Source organism: Pyxicephalus adspersus, chromosome 3 (genome assembly GCF_032062135.1).
Source record: "Pyxicephalus adspersus chromosome 3, UCB_Pads_2.0, whole genome shotgun sequence".
NCBI classification, from domain to species: domain Eukaryota; kingdom Metazoa; phylum Chordata; class Amphibia; order Anura; family Pyxicephalidae; genus Pyxicephalus; species Pyxicephalus adspersus.
In genome coordinates, this window is record NC_092860.1 from 61,420,824 (window position 1) to 61,435,773 (window position 14,950).

General features: G+C 38.8%; 1 protein-coding gene across 7 annotated transcripts in view; it reads right to left on the reverse strand.

Annotated features, from left to right (window-relative positions):
* KDM4B (lysine demethylase 4B) overlaps positions 1 to 14,950 on the reverse strand; it is a 189,640-nt gene that overhangs the window by 73,282 nt on the left and 101,408 nt on the right. For 5 of the 7 annotated variants that reach the window (XR_011919846.1, XM_072404899.1, XM_072404904.1 and 2 more), the window contains 7 exons: positions 11,252 to 11,430; positions 10,955 to 11,141; positions 10,776 to 10,852; positions 10,646 to 10,701; positions 9,331 to 9,442; positions 9,037 to 9,222; positions 8,802 to 8,966 (listed from right to left, as the gene is read on the reverse strand). Coding sequence is in view for 6 of the 7 variants with exons in the window: in XM_072404899.1 (XP_072261000.1) it covers positions 8,802 to 8,966; positions 9,037 to 9,222; positions 9,331 to 9,442; positions 10,646 to 10,701; positions 10,776 to 10,852; positions 10,955 to 11,141; positions 11,252 to 11,430 (962 nt within the window). In the remaining variant the exon portion in view is untranslated. Of the gene's footprint in view, positions 1 to 4,527; positions 4,566 to 8,801; positions 8,967 to 9,036; positions 9,223 to 9,330; positions 9,443 to 10,645; positions 10,702 to 10,775; positions 10,853 to 10,954; positions 11,142 to 11,251; positions 11,431 to 14,950 lie in introns of all 7 variants that reach the window. The other 2 variants (XM_072404905.1, XM_072404900.1) reach the window with 2 other exon arrangements.

Here is a 14,950-nt window from a genome sequence, read left to right on the forward strand (position 1 = left end):
AGGAAAATAAACATACTACAAACCAGCATATCCCAGATAGAACCATATATGCACAATTGATCCAGAGGGATGCAAAAAAAACCCTTATAAAGCATGGTTTAATTTGCTCCAACAGGGAAAAAGACTTTTCTTTAAAACTTTAATAGCTGGTTATATTCTGTGCCCCAAGAAAGCATTCCGTTTGTTCTTAAGGCAATTTATAGAACCTGCTACAAATACTTCCTGAAAATTCCACATTTTCATAGACCTCAAAAGGATTGTGAGGAATCCTTTCCTTATGTGGAGATTAAACTTAGGGACCCCCCGGGGCCACTTCCATGACGTTGAGCATTAGGGTACTGCCAATTGTCTATGAACTGTGGTGCCTCAAATATAAATTTGCCTGCTCACCAAACTTTGAGGCTGCGTTCAGAGTGGAGGTGAGGTGGCACTGCGGATACCTCCTCCACATGCCATGGGGTAACACGTTCAGTACCGCTCACTGCCACCTGGAGTCAAACCTGTGGACTCCTCTGCTGTGAGACGGACTGAGCAGCTGGCAGGGTGCCTGTTACATATATATATATATATATATATATTATTTTTTAAATTATATTTTGAGTAATACACCAATATTGTTTTTATCTATTAATAAAATAATTAAAAAAAATCTGTCCTTGTTTTTCAATATGTAGTATAGTATAGTATAGTTCATCCAAAGGGGCGCTATTGAATCATTCCTTGAAAAAGTGGGCTCTGATCTAAAAAAGGTTGGGAACCTTTGCTATGGACAATAACTTCCCATCCGTCTGTGTGGTACAGCTATAAATGATTTTTCAATGTACAAGTATCAACTGTTACTCCACTGCCGATTACTTCCTTCCTCAAAACAGAGAGTAACTTTGTTTGACAACTTTGATCTTTCTTGAATCTATGCTATCACTTATATTATCTTCCAGCAAAAACACTTCTATGTGGTTCTTTATGAAACTCTCTAGTATTTTTCCAACTGCAGAAGCTAAACTTACCAATTTTGTAGGTATTTGATTATAGCTTTGCGTTTCAATTACTGGTACCACTTTGGCTTTATGCCAATCCATCGATACCATGATTTGAAACCATGACTTTGATATAACAGAGACCAGCTATTTGAGGACACGTGGGTGTAATGTTTTTCTCTTTTCTGTTTTTGCTTCCTGTTTAAAACAGACATTAAATGAAAACATAGTATGGACACTGCTACCAAGATTTTCTTTTCTTTCATTTGTTATGAGCTCTGCATTGTTTAATTTCTAGTTGGGGCTTTTTCAAACTGTACCTTAAAATTAAAATAAAATATTTCCACCCTTTTGCAGTGCAGTGCCATTATCCAGGTCAATGTCTGGGTAGTTAAACTCAAGCATCACTACAACTTTTGCAGTCTGTGCAGCCCTTTCTATTTGTGTAAGCAGTTGATTCTCTATCTCCTGTTTAACACTGGGAGACCTATAGGAGCTCAATTAACTGCATTCCAGTCCAATGTCCCAAGATCATCACATGCTCAATCAATAATTTCTTCTTGCACATTCACTTTCAGATTACCTCTCACATACATACATACAGACAGACAGACACCACCACTTTTATATTTTACAGGAAAGTTACCAGCCAGGTCATGTGAAGAACAAATCTAGGATTCAACAATACCCACTAAGTCATAGTCTCAGCTCCTGGAGCCATTCTTGTAAAGGGGGGGGGGGGGGGGCGACAGTGTCTTGGGATGACCGTTCTAGCTGCTGTCAAGAAATGTCAGAGGACACCCTTCTACATGGCTTTAACAGAGCCTTGAAGCATATATAGAAAAGTGATAGCCGCGTCATTGGGAATTGAAGTGCCAGCTATGTATGTGACAAAGACTTTGTCCCAGAACCCCTGGATAGCAGGACAATCCCACCACATATGCAGCATGGTACCTCTGTGGGTTAGGCAGGGACAGCACATCTCAGAATGATGGTCAGAAATTCTAGATAAATCAATCTGGCATTGGTACCAAAGTGAGAGAATTTTATAGTTTCTCTCCTGGGCTCTGCAAATGAGCAAGAAGGAATGTGACAACTGTAGCTACTTCACCCATTCCTTTGAGGTAAAAGACAGAATACCGGCTCCCACTGTGTGCAAACAAAGGGGGTGAGGAGTGAATTTCCCCTAAAATTATTTCATATACACAAGATATAACAAGTTAGGGACACTTGCCTTGTAAGAGCATCTGCTTAAATGGTGTGGGTGGGCGAGAAAAAGGGCCCAACTCTAGGTAGGAGGAGGGAAAGATTTTATCTGTCTGTAGTGAAAACATGACAGCATACATTCAGGACAAGATGCCTGTAAGCTGGGCAGGGAGAGTAAACAACCATTGATGAGAATTTTGAAAGTGGCCTTGTGTGATCCATGCCAGGAATTGGGAGGTGCCTATGGTTGGTGGGAATACAGGGTTGTCAAACAGAGGGGTAAGTGTGCTTAACAGTGTGGATATAGGAGTAATCTAAAGAATGTAGTTCCAAATTTCCAGAGGGGCTTTATTAGCGGGAGGGAGGCTTGAGCACCAGTTGTCATTTCCAGCTCAGCTAATCCAGGGCCAACATATCATGGAGTGCTTTACAAAGTCAATAGTCATGCCACTAACTGTCCCTTAAAGGGGCTCACAATCTAATGTCCCTACCATAGTGATATGTCATTACCACAGTTTAATGTTGGTCAATTTTGAGGGGGAGTTAACCTAACTTTATGTTTTTGGAATGTGGGAGGAATCCGGCGTACCTGGAGAAAACCCACACAAACACGGATCCCATGCAAACTCCATGCAGATAGTGTCTGGGCTGAGATTCAAACTTGGACCTAGTGCTGCAAAGGCCAGAGTGCTAACCTCTGGGCCACCAATCTACTCAAATATCTCTATGGAAGGAATAAAAATGTGGGGAGAGGTGATATATAGAAGAAGGTCGGTGGCAAACAGGGCCTTTTTATAGTGATAGTTATTCACTTGGATGCCCCTGATATCAGATTTGTTGTTCTAGGCCAATTTTAAAGAAGAATTTAGAAAGGGCCAGCTCACTCGATCAAGCTCCTTCTCTGCATCTATGGATAGACTACACATGGGGTGTTGGAAGACCAAATAGCACATTTAAATAGCACATTAAAAACATTGTTTTGAGAGTGTTATCCCTTGCCTCCCTACCTGGTACAAAACCTAGTTCATTCCAATGATTAAGAGGCATTTAAGGGGATAACTATTAATTTTTAAAATAGTTTGATGTCGACATTGATTAGTGATATGGGCCGGTAATTAATGCAAAAGGTAAGGTCTTTGTCAAGGCTTATGGAACAAAGAGATGTGTGGGGAGATGAAAAGGGGAGTAAACCCATCAGGGTTTGGACTCATTGTGGCTGGAGTTTAATGGCATGGAGCACCTGAGGGCCTCTAAGACTTGGGCTGCCTCTGTATCCAAGGGAGGCCTGTGTCAATTGTTGAATATTGATTCAGATCACTGAGGGAAACCAAAGAGGTTTAAAGAGTAGCGATGAAAGGCCTCAATAATAGCATTAGGTATTGAAGTGGATAATCCTTGAGGAGTGACTATGGAGGGTATATATGTGGAGCTTGATTTTGTGTAGGGCTTTGGCTAGCAATCTACCACACTTATCTCCATATCAGTAAAAACAGTGACAGACCTAGTCCCTATAGTGCTGGTAAGCATGGTCAAATTAAATGAGAAGGGTACATTGAGTGTCCACCTGTTTTAAGAGAGTGTTTTGTGACATAGTGGTTTTGTGCAGACACTCACTGGTATGTTTTTTAAACTGTAAAAAGTTGCATTGGCAACCACGTGAGCACAGACTGCATCTTTTAAAAGAGAGTCATTCAGTCGCCTTGGCCATCCATGAACATGCGTCTGCGGTAAGTAGAAGGAAATTGAGACTGAAGTATGGATGTTCAGGAATAATTACTCAGGAATAGGTGTGATGAACTGCAGAATAGAAGTATAGTCTGGGTCGGGGGGATGAAGCAGTCACCACAGATCAAATAAGCGCAGGGAGCTCATTTTAGATTTAAGGGCAATTATTTTGGAAAATGGGACTTGTAGTTGCCTGATGAACCAGTTGGGTACTGGTTCGGCATATATAGGGAGGCCAAGGTGAAGGTTCTGCTCTAAATTGATATCTCTACAAATCCGACTTGAAGTGATAGACAGACTGGGGAGAAGTAGTGACAAGGGCGAGAAGCTAGCAGCTCTCTGCCTGAGGGGGGATTCATAAAGCAGAATTTGAGAGCTAAACTTACAAGTGAGCACAGATAAACAGATATTGTAACAGTAATCATATTAGCAATAATGTTAAAACAAAAGCATTATTTAAATAATTGGAAACAGAAGGAAGGAAAAGAAGGAAGGGGGATCACAAATCAATAAAAAGGCTAAGTATGGGTCCTGCCCCCTATCACAGTGATGGTTAAGACACCACCGTGATCAGAGGAAACGACTGTATCAACACACAAATCAAATCATACATGTTTACCTCAGATGTTGGGTGACAGTATCCCTTCACTCCAACCCCTAAACAATATAGAAAAACTTGTTTTTAGATATATAGGGGAGCATGGCAGTATAAATAAACCTAGTGATCTAAAAAGTGTACGGATAGCAACATTTGTAGTAGGCGTGGGTGCTGATGCCAGCTGCTTTGGTATGTACCATAAAATTAATATAAACATATAAAATATATGAACATATGTATAACCTAGAACAAATGTCATGTGCCATGATGGCTAACTAAGGAAACAGACCCGTAAAGAGCAATCACTGGCAATATTAAGAGTCTAAAGAACTAAAGAATAATAAAAGGGCATTCCAAAAATATAAAAATGAAGTATCAACTTCATCATTTGAAAACTTTAAGAAACATAACAAAAGATGTGAAATGTGAGATAAAATGTGAAAAACTTCAAAATAAAGAATGCAAAAGAAAGTAAGGCAAACCCACCCAATTTTTAAAAAATATATTAGTAGCAAACAGATCAGAGCATGTAGGCCCATTAAAGGATGTCTCTGGGTTGGTAACTGGGGATAAAGAAAAGGCGGATTTAATAAACATTTTTTTAAGCTCTGTGTACACAAAGGAAAATGGCAGAGCTCAAGTCTAAATTGCTAATGGCAATGTCACTGCCTCACATGAGCCACAATGGCTTTAAATTGATATGATTGAGAAACAGTTGGGCAAAATTATGGTTGACAAAGCGCTAAGACCCAATTGGATTACATCCACGTGTCCTCAAAGAGCTGAGCATACTTTTTTCAAAGCCAATGTTTATAATTTTTAGAGACTCTTTAATCACTGGCATGGTACCAATGAATTGGAGTAAAGCCAATGTGGTTCCCTATCTTCAAAAAGGGAGCAAAGTCATTACCAAGTATCTACAGACCGGTAAGTTTAACGTCCATAGTTGGAAAGGTCCTAGAGAGTTTGATATTAAACCACATAGAGGAGTTGGTGCTAGAGAATATTATTGTAAGTTATAGTCAGCATGGATTCAAGAAAGACCGAAGTTGTCAAACAAATTAACTCTGTTTTTATGAGGAAGTAGGTAAACAGGTAGACAGTGGAGTAGCAGATAATAAAGTGTACTAGGACTTTGCTAAACCATTTGACACAGTACCCCACAGACCGTTAATATGTAAATTAGTGTCTGAAAATGGATAGAGAACTGGCTAAAAGACTGCTATCCAGAGAGTAGTGATTAAAGATTCATACTCTGAATCTTAGGTTATTAACGGTGTACCCCAGAGTTCATTGTTGGGACCTTTACTGTTTAACATCTTTAAAAATGATATAGAGTTGGGGATTAAAAGTACCATTTCTATGTTTGCAGATGACACCAAACTATGTAATGGAATTAGGCCCATACAGGATGTCTATCAGCAGACCTGGATTTACTGTTTGATTGGGCATTGAAATGGCAAATGACATTTAATATTGAGAAAAGTACATTCATGCACTTGGGGGCTAACAACATAAATGCTTCACACTGTCTAGGAAGTTTAAGCTCCGGATAAGGAAGGGATTCTTCACTGTAAGGTTTGTGAAAATGTGGAATAGGCTCCCTCAGGAAGTAGTTTTAGCAACTACTATAGATTGCTATAGTAGAACATCGAATTGCTTCATGGAACCAGGAATGATTTTTTCCCAGTTGGAGCAAATTGTACCAGAGTTTTTTTTGCTTTCCCCTGGATTAACTATGTACATAGTGTTTTATACCTGGGATATGTTTATTTCCCTAGTTGTTGAACTTTTTGGACTTTTTCCAACCTGACTTACTATGTAACTATGAGGCTGTAACATATATTGGACAATACCAGCAACTCGAACCATAGGTGCAATTGCATCCAACAAAAAGGGTATCCAAGTTGGCCCATCAGACAGGAAGAAATAAAATATTCACAGGAGTCCTCCCCTTCTTGTTCCCCCTTTTCTGTTTTGATTTTACGGTTATTCACTTTACAAAACTGAGTTAGGACATGTTGGATAGACAGTAAAGATGGAAGTAGGTTAGTGACTAGAGCAGTGTTTCTCAAACTTTTAACATGGTTACTATATCCACAACTCACTGTACATTAGTGTGGTGGTCATTGGGAAAAATAACTCTTACATTGCTGGCCAGTGAGAAGAATGTCATCCTTACAGATAACTAAACTGATCACTGCTATCATTTAAATTGCTGAAGGAGAGATAATAAAGGGACATGATTGCAATTTAAATCCGGCCCTGGAAACCAAACTCATCATAGGTAGAAGACAGGTATCTCCAATTAACTCTGGCTTCACCAGAAGAAAATTAAAGGTTTGGAATCACCTAGCCAGAGCCCAGGTATTAGATTCATGTTTACCCCCATATCTGGCTATGCCACTACAAACTACTTCAGTATTATAAGTCCACCTCCATGCTCCCATTCAGCCAAGTGTATAAAATATGAATGGCATAATGTATAAGTGCTGCTTAGCAGAGACTGGTATAATAGCAGAGCCTGGCTCAAGGTTTTCAAAGTGCACCAAATGAATACACAAAAGAAGCAACAGTTCCAAGATGAATACTGCTATGACATGTAAGCAGGTTGCCTTTTTAGAAACTTGCATTAGAGATCTAGACAAACACACTGAAACAATGAGAATAAATAACCTTGACAGGAGTTTTCTGCTCAGCAAGCAGGTAGTTAATGGAACATATGTGGAGGGTGAAGAGGTTAGTCAGAACGATCAGGAAAATACCAGTCCTGTGTTTCTGCAACCAAACAGAATTGACAAGTTTTGTGAAGATGTGTGGATGGTAGCTCTGGATGTCAAAAGAGCAGTCCATTGAGTACTGGTGGGGAAGGCACAGCAGAAAGACCTAGAAAAACTGGTAGAAGCAGGGGATTCTAAATTCAAAACTTACAACAAAAATTTGTTGTCTATGTTGCCTCAAATCGTTTCCTTTCTCCCTGGTGCCAGGGTTGAAAATGGGATGGGCCGAGAAGATAAATTACTAGAAGTATGGGGTCCTGGCAAGCACAGAGAAAGCTGGAATTGCTAGATATCCTGGCAACCAAAGCTGAAATGCGTATGTAGCTCAGCTTTTTAGACAGTTCCACAGGGTCATCAGGCAGGTAAGGATTATTACCGATGGGACAACATCTGCTCCTTTCTGCAACAATGACTAATGACTAAAATCTAACATTTTAGTTCCACTGTAAAGGCTATGCTAATGGTACCAAATTACCATTCCTGTGTTTGCAAATGACATCAAATTATGTACAGATAGTCCCCAAGTTGAATTTGTATGTAAGTCGGAAAAGGTACATTATTTAAATAAATGAAATTAGGACAGATGTTTGTCTCAACATAATATTAGGCATCATGGTGTCAGTTATTGTATAAAATCCTCACTGTAAGATAATCACAAACAAAGCAAAAAAAAAAAAAAAGAAAACTTGGAGTCTATGGAGCCTAGACATTCAATATGTTCTGGAGCAAGCTGTTCTTTGATATGCAAAAAGAAGCAACTACAGAGTTTGTCTTGGTCATTAAAGAGTTACAAGAGGCTGCAGAATGAGCTCCCCCCCCCCTTGTATCACCCACAACCTCAGCTGTGTTTAGCAAAACATTTCTTCTGCAAGTCACACAAGCTGCCCCCCTCTCCCCATCAAGCCCCCATCCTGCATAGCAGCGAGCAGGGAAGCCCTGTTCATATCTAGGAGTCCTCCCTATGCTGGATGTCCTAACTCGGGAACTTTGTGTAATGGAATAAAGTCCTGTCTCTAACCTAAAGATGAATAAAAATGTCTCTAAACTACAAGCAAATCTGAATGCATTGTTTGATTGGGAAGCCAAGTTACACCTGGATTGATAAATGTAAATAACTATTTTCTAGTTAAAAACCTACTAAAGTAAGGGTATAAGGTATGACCCCAGGAACTGTTGATCCAGGGAAAATCTGATTGCCTTAAGGCAGGGGTGTCAAACTCTGGCCCGCAACGTCCTTTTTTTTGGCCCCAAAGGAATCCTATATATGAATTTCAGCTGGCCCACCACTGCATTGAAATAACGCCGCTAATACAATTCCTGGCATCACTCGCATCCATAGACCAACTCCCTGTTGAAGTACATTAAATATGCTTTGATTTTTTTTAATAAACTAAACTATGATTTTTTACCTCCCTTTGGATCTGCTGTGTGTAAAGATTTTTGTTAAAAGAGCTTGAACAGAATCTGTATTAATACTAATACTGCATAAACAATTGTGTAATCATTCAATCTTACCAAAATATTTTCCGGATATACATTATCACTGTAGGAGCCATCATCAAAATTGACTTCATAAAAAATATGTGTAGCTGAGCCAATCACCAGACATCGATAGTACAGACCGTTACGATTTCTACTTATTACAGTTTGGCCAACACAGATCTCCTTGGAAACAGTATTCTGTAGGAACAAAAAAGTTACCATTAAAAACCAGAAAAAAATAAAATAATAAAAATAAAATAACACTTACATATTGATTGGCAGCCATGTGCTTGAAGCAAGTAATTGACACAACATATGGCCAATCATCAGGCTTTATAGAGACGCCAGCCATGTGTGCACATGTGACATGGAAAGAGGTTGAACATCGATCCACCGAGCACTGGACACAGGCACCGACCTCTTTGCGTATTTTACTCCGACAAAACACGCATTTCTACAAAGAAAAACAAATATTCAGTGGAGATTAATTCTACAGTTCTCGTACACTGTATTTCTTTGCCTTCCCTTTAAGACTAATGAGAGGAAGCCAACACACACTCACCAATTTCCATCGTTGTTCTGGAATACCACTGACATCAACTGGTTGGCGCTCAATAACATTTACAAAACGAGCCTCTGGAACTGCCACAGCACAGACTATGTGCACCCACCTACTTTGAACAAGGTGCAAAGAGAGCTTGTTGAAAAATTTAAGCGACACAAAAAGATGTTGAAAAATTAACTGAGAGAAAGAAGGACATTACTGACAACCTTTTTCCTTTTTTGGGTAGGACAATGAAGGAATAAAAAAATTATATACCAATATCTACCATAACCACTCACACACAGCATTTTATGGGGCAAGCTTAAGGCTTTCCCGCTATTTAGCTAGAGTGATAAGAGCAGCTGTCAAATCATAGTGCCATGAAGCAGCCAACCCCCGCCCATTCACTTTGATTCCTGGGCTCTATCCCTGCCATAAGCAAAAAAAAAAAAAAAAAAAACTGTAAGAATGGCCAGCAGGAGGGAGGCAGGAGGACAGCAGCTGATCTGCTGATCTGATGTAAATGCTTATTCAGCTTAGAACTGACATCATTAGCAAAATAGAAAAAAAAAACACTAAACTTGCTGACTGATCAGGGCATTGGGAGTGGTTTAGAACCCATATGGCTCTGCAGATGGGGGTGAGAACAGGCTGGATGAGGGTGACAACAGGCTCAATGGACAAAGATAATGAGCTGTAAGAAGGAGATGAATGATTATGATAGCATTGTGCAGGTGTCTGATAAGGCTGTCAAGCATAAGCCATCTGTAGTTAACATCTATGACATTAGCAACAACCAGTCACAGAGCTGTTGGAAGAAAAGAAGGTCAGGAGTTTATGGCAAGGCAAGCCTACCACACACAAGATGGCCATGTGTATGTTTTATTTTTCATGAATGCAAGCTAACAGTGTCACCGGGGGGCAGACATTCCTGTGCAAGCAAGTCAGAATACATATTTAATATTAGGTGTGATGTTAGGAGTTTAGTTTTATTTTCAATTAAGTTTTTAAGTTAAATTTTATTCTATATGGTCTCTGGTAGCAAAGGGGTTAAAAAAAAAGGAAAAAAATAAAAAAAACAATTAAGCCTACTTATAAGTGTTTTTACACAAGATTTACAAAATGTTTATCTGGGATTCATGTACTTTTCCAAATATCACCAAATAAAAAGAAAATAATGATTGGACAATTTAGAAAGATAAACAAATAGCAAGATACTAAAAAATCTACATAGCTATACTGTCTTTTTTGGTTTACCATTCAAATGGTTTGTCATGATTAGGAACTATCATTTATTTAAAAAACACTACATGTAAAGAAATTATACACAAACCTTTTATCAGTAGTGACCTGTAGAGCACCCCCTCGCAAGTTACACAGGCAGCACTCCTGCAGAGAAAAGGAAATAATGAATCCAATCTATGTGCTAAAACGTAATTAAATTAAAAGTAGATTTTACTCACAACACTCCATGCACAGGCAGAACACCGTGAACAAGTCCAGTTTTCCTTAACCAAATCAGGGTGAATTCCATAACAACCTACAAAACAATACACGTCATAAGTGTTCTCCCAAAGTAAAAAAATGATAAACCATATGAACAACAGAATATTCTTACAGAATAATAAAGTAATAAACTCACTTGCGTGGACCTGTAAATTACATTTTACACAGGACAGCAGGGGACTGGTATTATCCTCTCCAATATAAGAGTTGCCTGGTAATTGATCCATACTACTTTCACAGGGAGTAAAACACATTTCTGGAACAACTGGCTTTGTTCTTTGCCCTTGCTTTGAGAAAGTCAAATCAGTCAGGTGAGAAACCTCCTGTTGACATTGATCATAGCTTTATTATACGATTTCATAACCCAAATAAAAAAATTACCAAAACAAGAACTGCCATACTAATCCTAATTTGTATGTGCATTTAACATTACCTGAAGAAAAGGTGAGAAAAAAGAGCATATTGCACAGTATGGCTCGCTTAGAGCAGTCACCGAATTAAATTTTCTCTCTGCTAAAAAGTTTAAAGGCTTGTTCTTCCACAAATATGACAAAAGGTTTGGTAAGGTTTCTGGGTTCCCAGTCTCTTCCTCACCAGAGAACGGAATAGAATCTGAGAAACAATAAAGTAGGGTGATGTTAGTTGCTTAGTAGAAATGACACACTTAAATGGATTGAAGAGGAAGAAGAATTATGTTTAGAAGAATTTACATGAAGGTGGCCTAAATATTTAGTACAATATTCCTACATTTACAGATAAAACATGGAAAAAAAAAAGAACTAAGACTTTTAGGAAACCTAACATCATAACTAAAATGTGTATTATACATTCATGGCCAAAAATATTGGCACCCTTGCATTTATCTCAGAAAATGCACCACTTCCCCCAGAAAATTCTTGCAATTACAAATGCTTTGGTATTGTTGTTTCTTTCTTTTGTTGGCTTTGGAAGATCACATAAAAGCAGAGAAAAAAAACTAAGCCATTCCATGCAAGACATCAAAAATGGCCAGGACAAAATATTGACACCCTCAACGTAATACTTGGTAGCACACCCTTTGTAAGAAATAACTGATGTTTATCACTTTCTGTAACAATCAGTCTTTTACATTTCTCTACTGGAATTCTGGACCACTCTTCCTTTGCCACCTGCTCCAGGAATCTCAAATTTGAAGGTTTCCTTCTACCAACTGCTGTTTTATGGAAATTCTCTTTCAACCCGGAGAAGGAGCCAAAAGACAGCAAAAATGATTGTTTTACCTATATATTCAGGGATGGATTATCAGAGAACAATATGATGTCATTGGCAAAAAATGCTGACTTAACTTTGTGTTCACAAAACTGAATGCCTTGGAGTTTCAAGAATAAGAGAGGGAAGAAAAGTTGCTATCCTGTCCGCCGAAATTTTAGATAGTACCTTAGCGTCAATATTTATAGGTGATATAAGGCAATAAGATTTTAGAAAGCACAAGTCTTTCCCTTTCTTCAAAAATACTTTTATATATGCTTCCTTTACAGATGGAAAATAGCACCCTTGATCCCACATAGTACCATATAGTGCACCGAGATCCTCAGAAATCTCGTCCTTCATCATTTAAAAAATTCTTCCGTATATTTGTCTGGGCCAGGGGCTTTAGCATTGGTGAGACGTGATATGGTATTAGGAACCTCTATGGGAGATATTGAGGCATTGAGTACAGATCTCATATCCTGAGATAATTGAGGGAGACTAACATTAACCAAGAACCTATCAGCAGCCGCTGAGCTGTCGGGGGAAGCCGTATACAGATCCTGATAATAAGGTGCCAGCAATCAGTTAATCACTTTCGGATCTGATGCGACCTCGCCTGACGGCGAGCACATGGACGGTATATGTGATGGTTTGAACTTTTGTCTTACAAGGCTTGCTAACATCTTTCCTGATTTATTTCTGAATTTGTGAAAAAAACAGATCGCTATGCTTAGATTTGAATTGCTCATTTTGCTCCAACCAATAATCTGTTGTTTGCCTCATACCATTTTTGTTTGGTTTCAGGATTAGGGTTGCATGTTAATACCTGTTGGGTTAGTCAGATTCTGAATAGCCTGCTGATGAAAAAGGTAGTCAATACTTGCTAGGGACGAATGGACATGAGTGAAAAAAGTGTACGCCCTCTCCTTTGCCTCTATATGTTTTTCAGATGAGTATTTTTAATAAAATTACCAAGCTTACTACTATTTGGGGATCTATGTACACGGGCCACAGGCCCAGGAGATCTGTCTTCCAATTCGCATATTACTGAAATAAAATCACGGCCTACTATTTTATGTTCCAAAGGGTCTTGCAATAGCCATTTAGCAGTCTCCTGGAAAAACAATGCCGTAGGGGTGTTAGGTGCATAAAAATTATAGAATGATATTTCTTTATCAGGGAATGCTATAGAGACTCGCAAAATCCTCCCCTCAGTATCCTGTTTCACCATGGTCACCATGCCAGGTAATTTTTTATACTTTTAGAAGTAAAACACACCGGTAAAAATACATGGTAATCTGCATTTTTCAGGATGTAGATTGGCAATACCCAGCGAAAGAAAACTTGGGCAAAGGTGCACTGGAGAACTGACAGTTACACATAAAAAAGAAAAAACTGAACAACGACAACAGACATGGCAGACAAACAGAGAGAACAAAGGAAAGACATACCAAAACACTGACTTTCCTTTTTTTCCTCATAAGCCATATTATTTCACACAAACACTGCAAATTGGGGCACACACACCCCCAGCAAAACCACCAAATACATTAGGTTGTTGCAATTAAACAACTAAACAGAGCCAATTAGGTGTTCCTTTTGCTTTTGGTGACCATAGTGGATTTTTTCCGTTCCTGTGGTCGTGGACCGATTGGAGTGGAGCGATATAGCTTGAGTTGGAGTAGGTGCCGGTACTCTGGCAATTTTTTCTGACATAGATGTGGACCTTTTTGAGGTAAAAGGTGAGGTTGGTGAACCTGTATCAAGGGCATCAAACTCCTTTAACATAATTTTCCGCTTCCTCAATCGATGAAAATATACAATCATGGCCCTGCGGATTTATAAAATAAAGGTGGCCGCGTATGCCAAAGTAAAGCTCACTTTACAATGATAAAGATGGAACTTTCTCTTTCTGCGTGAAACTTCTAGAGAATAATCAGCAAATCAGACAGGTGGGTAAGTTTTATTGCAGAAGGTTTCATTGGCTTCCATTTCACCTTAGAATCAAATTCAAGCTCCTGCGTTATTTTCCTTCAAATTCTTCAACAGCTCTTGTCCCACCCACCTTTCTGATCTGATAGAAAACTACACTCCTAGCCACTCTCTTTGCTCCTCCAATGACTTGCTCCTACTTTCTGTTCATTCAAAAGAGTGCTCAAAACCCATCTTTTCAAACTTGCCTACCCATTTTCTTTTGTATCTTAAACCCTCACTACTCACCCACCAATCTATATTCCCCCTCCTAGTGTGTACTGCTTCCCCCACCTCATAGATTGTAAGCTCTTCTGGACAGGGTACTCTCCTCCTCGTGTTACTGTCTGTATCTGTTGGTCATTTGCAACCCCTATTTAATTAACACTGCTGTGTAATATGTTGGTGCCATATAAATACTGTTTATTAATAATAATAACTATATTGATCTGTGGTGATCCTATGGACAAACCTTTTTCAGCACTTGAAGACCCAAAGTTCACTCTTGTGTATAGATCTAGTGGTGGATAAAAAAACTTGCTTTGCTGCACAGGAAACACAGACTAAACTGTCAGGAAAGACTTATTTTACATTTACTAGACCCTTAAGCCTTTCTATAATCACAATGTTTTTGACTTCATCTCATCCACTGCCATCATTCAAGAGATCAGGAAATTGCTGAAATAATGTCTATGATACTCCTTTAAACTTGGGGACTGAGGGAAACCTTTATTAGAAAATAATAATTTTAAAGCAACCTCCCAAAAGAAAGAAACAAGCTGTCTAGAGGGTTCGCCAGACAATGTTTGCATATTTCAACATGGTAAACAAAATGTAAAGGAAATGGTTTCTATTCAATAGAGTTAACTATCTTTAATGCCCATAATCAATATTTTTTCAACTCATTCTGAATCTTCTTCCATGTACCTAT